General features: G+C 47.1%; 1 protein-coding gene across 1 annotated transcript; it reads left to right on the top strand.

The window, feature by feature from the left end:
* Positions 1 to 347: 347 nt before the first annotated feature.
* Positions 348 to 5,816, top strand: WNT8A (Wnt family member 8A). The gene is made up of 6 exons (XM_025924731.2): positions 348 to 415; positions 517 to 550; positions 764 to 902; positions 2,758 to 2,883; positions 3,585 to 3,727; positions 4,849 to 5,816. The coding sequence occupies exons 1-6, from the start codon at positions 348 to 350 to the stop codon at positions 5,368 to 5,370; spliced, it is 1,032 nt and encodes a 343-aa protein (XP_025780516.1). The 3' UTR covers positions 5,371 to 5,816.
* Positions 5,817 to 6,000: the final 184 nt, after the last annotated feature.

The raw sequence follows: 6,000 nt of genomic DNA, 5'->3' as shown, positions 1-6,000 counted from the left end.
GCCATCAAGTAGGAAGAGACAAATCTGATTTATAGAGGAAAGAAACCTCAAAGGTAAGGAAAGGCTTCAGCCCTTCTGTCAGCCTGAGAGGGAAGAAGGGCTGGCAGGGCGGGGTGGGGCGGGGCTTTCCTTGGAGGTTTTGGGCTGAGTCCTTCCTTCCTGGTCCCCCATTGGGTCAGTGGCTCCTGCAGTCCTGCCAGTGAGGGACAAATGAGAAGAGCTGTTGATTTTTCCCCCTTGGCCATTCAGAATTTCCCCACGTAAATACTGAGAAAGACCCTGGCCTCTCCTCACTTCTCTGGAGTTGGCCCTGGGCTGGACCTGGTCCCCTGGGGGTGAGCAGGGCCATGGGAGACCTGTTTATGCTCAGGGTGGCTGTTGGCATATGTTATGCCACCTTCAGTGCCTCTGCATGGTAAGTCCTTGCCCCCCCCCCCCTCCACCACTCCCCACCAAGGAAACCCCCATTATATCATCCCCATTCACCACTTGCCTCACTTTTCCTCTTTTTGATAGGTCAGTGAACAATTTCCTGATAACAGGCCCTAAGGTAGGATGGTCTCTGGCTTCTGTTTTTACCCATCTGGGTTCCTAAGGGAACTCTTTTGGGGAAAGAAAAGAGGGGAGGGGAGACAGACGGGGGAGCCCATAAGTTTTCCTTAATGGAGAGCTAACCCATTTGAGTCCTGCCTGCTCCCCTGCTCCCCCCAGACAACCTGACCTGAGCCAGAGCTGAACTTCATAGCCCTTTTCCCTTTGCCAGGCCTATCTGACCTACACTACTAGTGTGGCCCTGGGTGCCCAGAGTGGCATTGAGGAGTGTAAGTTCCAATTTGCTTGGGAACGCTGGAACTGCCCGGAAAATGCTCTCCAGCTGTCCACTCACAACAGGTTGAGAAGCGGTAAGTTTGTGCACCTGCACAAGGGGGTATATGTGCATGGAGGTGGGTTTGCAGTATGTGTATACGTTGTATGTATGACATATATACGCACAGTGAAATGAAAAAGTTATCAGTGATCAGCTGATCTGCCATTTCCTTGCTGTGAAACCTTGAAATGAGTTACTTCCCCTCTCTTACCCCAGTTTTGTCATTTGGTCAATAAGGCCAGCTCTATTTAGGTCACCAGGAGTAATGAGGGCTACCTGGCTTAGGAAAGAGAAAAGGACTTTTACTTCCTTCTGACATGAAGCGGGAACCATGTAATAATCATAATGATTGTGGCTACCATTTATTGAGCCGGTATCTTACTAAACTCTCTAAAACATCATTGTCCCATTTCATTTGCACACACTCCCCATTCTGAGTGTCTACTCCATGGGAAGATATTTCTCTTCGTCACTATCATCTTCTTTACTACTCCCCACCTCTTCTCAGGCACCTCTTTATTGTTTCTATATAAACAACTTTTATGCAAACTACTACACACAGTTAAAAACAGCTGCACTGGTGCATACACACACGCACACCTCCACATGAGACACAGCTCAGTGTGATCTTTCAGCATCTCTGTTGTTGGGATTTTATGACAGCTGGGCAAATGGGAAACTCCTCCAAGGCTGCAAACACAGAGTCCTTTCCCTATTTTTATTTCATGTAACTCAGTGCAAGGTAAGTGTATACAAACACACAAATATGGGCATGCATTTTAAAAATAGAGATTATTACATCTTATAGAAATACTTTTGGGGGCACCTGGGTGGCTCAGTCAGTTAAACATCCGACCTTTTTTTTTAAGAGTAATTTTAAAATTAAAAAAATTCTTTTTCACTGTTTATTTTTGAGAGAGAGACAGAGCACTAATGGGGGTGGGGCAGAGAGAGAGGGAGACACAGAATCTGAAGCAGGCTCCAGGCTCTGAGCTGTCAGCACAGAGCCTAACACAGGGCTCAAACCCATGAAAACCCATGAACCACCAGATCATGACCTAAGCCAAAGTCAGATGCTTACCAGACTGAGCCACCCAGGCACCCCTATAATTTTTTTTAAGTTTATTCATTTTGAGAGAGTGAGTGAGCCAGGGAGGGGCAGAGAGAGAAGGAGTGATAGAGAATCCCAGGCAGGCTTCACACTGCTAGCATGGAGCCTGATATGGGCCTCAAACCCAAGAACCATGAGATCATGACCTGAGACGAAACCAAGAGTCAGACACCAGCTGAGTCACTCAGGCACCCCAAGCATCTGACTCTTGATCTCAGCTCAGGTCATGATCTCATGGTTTGTGAGTTCAAGCCCTTTATCGGGCTCGGTGCTAATGGTGCAGAGCCTGCGTGGGATTCTGTCTCTCCTTCTCTCTGCCCATTGCCTGCCTCTCTCTCTCTCTCCCTCTCTCTCAAAATACATAAATAAACAAACAAACAAATAACAACAAAACAAAAAGAGATATTTTTGTATTCACCTCACTGAGTCCTCACTGCCTGAGGACTAGAAGCAGTGGCTAATGAACAGAAGCCCAGGCTGGTTTTCAAGACAGCAGGGTCTTGGTCCCAGTACAAGGGGTAAGGAGAGTGGCTTTGATCCCATCACTGTCTCTCTGGGCTTTACTTTCCTCATCTGTGCATGGGGATGCTCCTGTCTGTGTGAATGACAGTAAGGACGCTGGAAAGACATGCACTGTTCTCTCAAGTAGAAGAAAGAGTATCCTCTTCAACCCAAAGGGGGCAGGGGACAGGGGAGAGAAAGAGCACTGCTTTTCCAAAGCCTCTGCTTTTTTGGGTCATCAGAGCCCAAGTTTCCAGTCCCCTCTCTCTCTCCAAAGCCACCAGGGAGACTTCCTTCATTCATGCAATCAGCTCTGCTGGAGTCATGTACACCATCACCAAGAACTGTAGCATGGGTGACTTTGAAAACTGTGGCTGTGATGAGTCAAAAAATGGAAAAACAGGTAAGTTGTGCTCTCTGATGTGGGTGGGAAGAAGTGAGGGATGCAGAGCTACATTCAGGCTAAGGTCTTCCAGGAAAAGGTGGACACATTTCCCTCAAACCCCTAGATACTAGCAGCAACTTCTTGGTGGGAGGTCCTGAACCTATAGTCTCCCAAGAGTTGAGCCTGGGTCCCTGATTCCAGGATCACCAAGTAGCATTGAACTCTAGAACTAACAAGGCATCTAGGAATTAGAAGGCCAAAGAGAGTTTAAAGCTAACCCTCATATTTCAGTCTGAGAACAGTTTGGCCATAATCCAGAGCTACTCAGTTACTTGTACACCATCTAAGAGAATCAGATTTGTCATTAATGAGGGAGGAGATGACTCTAACAAGACTACTGTAAGATAATGGTACAGAATTCCAGAATGTTTGAGCTGCAATGAACCTCTAAGATCATCTAGGTCAGGTTCAGTATGCCTCCTTTACTGTGGGTATAGAAACTAACTGCCTAGAGATAGAAAGTACCTGAGGGTGAGCACTTGGCTTTGGGAACAGGACCTCACCCACCCACCCTGAGCACCTCCACGTCCCTGTTTCACCTGCAGCTATAGCTTTACACTCTTCTAGGGCTCTTGGGGGATGGTTAGCCAAAGTGACCTTGACTCTTCTGAAATTGACCAGGGAAATGTGTGCAGAACTTACTCTTTCCTTATGTATAGGAGGTCATGGCTGGATCTGGGGAGGCTGCAGCGACAATGTGGAATTTGGGGAAAGGATCTCCAAACTCTTTGTGGACAGCCTGGAAAAGGGAAAGGATGCCAGAGCCCTGATGAATCTTCACAACAATAGGGCAGGCAGGCTGGTAGGTATAGGAGTCCACCAGTGAACTATCAGTTTCAGTACTGGCAATAGCCTCACATCTGTACAGCCTACCAAGAGCTGTCTCATACCCATATGTCATCCATACAGCAGTTATCAGGACTGGGAGGGCTACCCCCAGTCTCTGAATGACAACACCAGTTCAGGCTGAGCCAAGTGGCTTGGCCAAGGCAATACAACTAACAAATAAGCGTCAGAACCAGGCAATAAACTCAGATCTTCTACTTTAGTCTTATCCCTAGACATTACGGTCTAGCCCCTTCCACAGGCAGGTTTCTGAGAACACAGAACAATATAGTACCAAAGCCTTGCTTCTATGACTTAAAATTTTACCCATTTCAACTGCATGTTCTAGGAAATTGATGGGGGTTTTCATCCAACCTGTGTCCTAAGATATGTCTGGGCTTCGAGGGATTGGGACTGATCTGGGCTTCTCTGGAGGGTCTATTCTACCCCAAAACTTCTGGATTATTCTGAACTCAAATCTGGAAACAAGTTGGATTTAGTGCTAAGAGCAGAAAAATTTCCCTTTGAACCTACATCTGGATGACCTAGTTGCCCAGGGCAAGGGTAAGAGGTTTTCAAGGCAATTTATTACACTCATGGGTAATTGCCTCAAGGGTAAGCGTTCAGACTGCAGGAGCTTCCCTCCCTCTGGGAGAGGACAAATCAAAACCCTTACAAATACTCCAGGTCCCACTTTCAGGACAATAACAGTGCCAATGATCATATTTTCCCCTTTACACAGTACTTTCTTGATCATTCTTATTCCAATGAGAGAGAGAAACAGGCTCAACAAGTGATGGAGTTGGGCCTAGAGCCCAAGGTTTCTGATTCCAGTAACCTCAACACTTGTCTGACTTTCCCGAAGAATACCCAAGGGAGCTTTAAAATTACCCACACTGAGGCCTTTATACCCCTGAACATTCCAATTGAGAAGATCTGAGGTGGGGCCCAAGAATAAGTGTTTTTCACAGGCCTCCCCAGTAATTCTGATGCCCTCCAAAGTTAAGAAGCTCAACTCTAAAATATTCCATTTAATTACTAGCCTTTGGTCTTCCCTACCCAGAGTCATTCTTTTTCGTTCTCTTTCTCTCTCTGAAGGCAGTGAGAGCCATTATGAAAAGGACCTGCAAATGTCATGGCATCTCTGGAAGCTGCAGTATCCAGACATGCTGGCTGCAGCTGGCTGACTTCCGGGAGATGGGAGACTACCTGAAGGCCAAGTACGAACGGGCCCTGAAAATCGAGATGGATAAGCGGCAGTTAAGGGCTGGGAACAGTGCTGAGGGCCACTGGGCACCCACTGAGGGATTCCTTCCTAGTGCAGAGGCTGAGCTGATCTTTTTGGAGGAATCACCAGATTACTGTACCCGCAATTCCAGCCTGGGCATCTATGGCACAGAAGGTCGGGAGTGTCTACAGAATAGCCACAACACATCCAGGTGGGAGCAACGCAGCTGTGGGCGCTTGTGCACCGAGTGTGGCCTGCAGGTGGAGGAGAGAAGAACTGAGGCTATCAGCAGCTGTAACTGCAAATTCCAGTGGTGTTGCACAGTCAGGTGTGACCAGTGTAGGCATGTGGTAAACAAGTACTACTGCACAAGTTCCCCAGGCAGTGCTTGATAGCACCCCACTCAAATTCACTTGCTCAGTTGCATGACAATGGAAGCGGACACAGCTTCTTTCCCAGAGAGAGTGAATTCTAAAACAACTGGAATATCACAGGGTTGGCCTGTAGTCATCTTCGTATCTGCTATTCATGGGGGGAATGGAGGCCCACGGTTATACAGCATATTCTCCACAGAGTTGAAATTGGAACCTGGGGATTCTAACTTGGGCAGACCCCATTTCATCTTTCTTGTAAGTTATTTCCTGGTCTTTGTGCCTGTACTTTTGCAGCTTGTTAAAGGGGAGTTTGGTTTGGGGGTCATATACAGAAGGACCCTCAAAGTACTTGTTGCTGTAAGTTTCAAATCACATCCAACCCAGCTGTGCTGCTGAGAATCAGAGGGAATCAAAGAGTTCTGACAAGACTCCTGAAGGAGCAACCTTCCCCTGTGCTGTCTGGCTCCAGGAAGACCAACTATATGTTCATGAAGACAGATAAGTGGGGCAGAGACCTTATATCTGCCCAGTGGGAGGTTTTTAGGGTGTTGAGTTTTTCATCTGAGTATGCACTTTTATAAAGTTCTCAGGGGGCTTGCCTGGCTCAGTCAATAGAGCATGTGACTGTTGATCTTGGAGTTTTGAGTT

Source organism: Puma concolor, chromosome A1 (assembly GCF_028749965.1).
Source record: "Puma concolor isolate L17-30 chromosome A1, mPumCon1.1.hap2, whole genome shotgun sequence".
Taxonomy (NCBI): domain Eukaryota; kingdom Metazoa; phylum Chordata; class Mammalia; order Carnivora; family Felidae; genus Puma; species Puma concolor.
Note: the sequence above shows the minus strand (reverse complement) of the source record. Positions and strands in the feature narration are given on the sequence as shown.

Bases quoted from the DNA above. Each gene is read 5' to 3' on its own strand.
- WNT8A (XM_025924731.2), top strand. From the start codon at position 348: ATGGGAGACCTGTTTATGCTCAGGGTGGCTGTTGGCATATGTTATGCC. The intron at 416-516 runs GTAAGTCCTTGC...TCTTTTTGATAG, and splicing joins ACCTTCAGTGCCTCTGCATG to GTCAGTGAACAATTTCCTGA. The intron at 551-763 runs GTAGGATGGTCT...TCCCTTTGCCAG, and splicing joins TCCTGATAACAGGCCCTAAG to GCCTATCTGACCTACACTAC.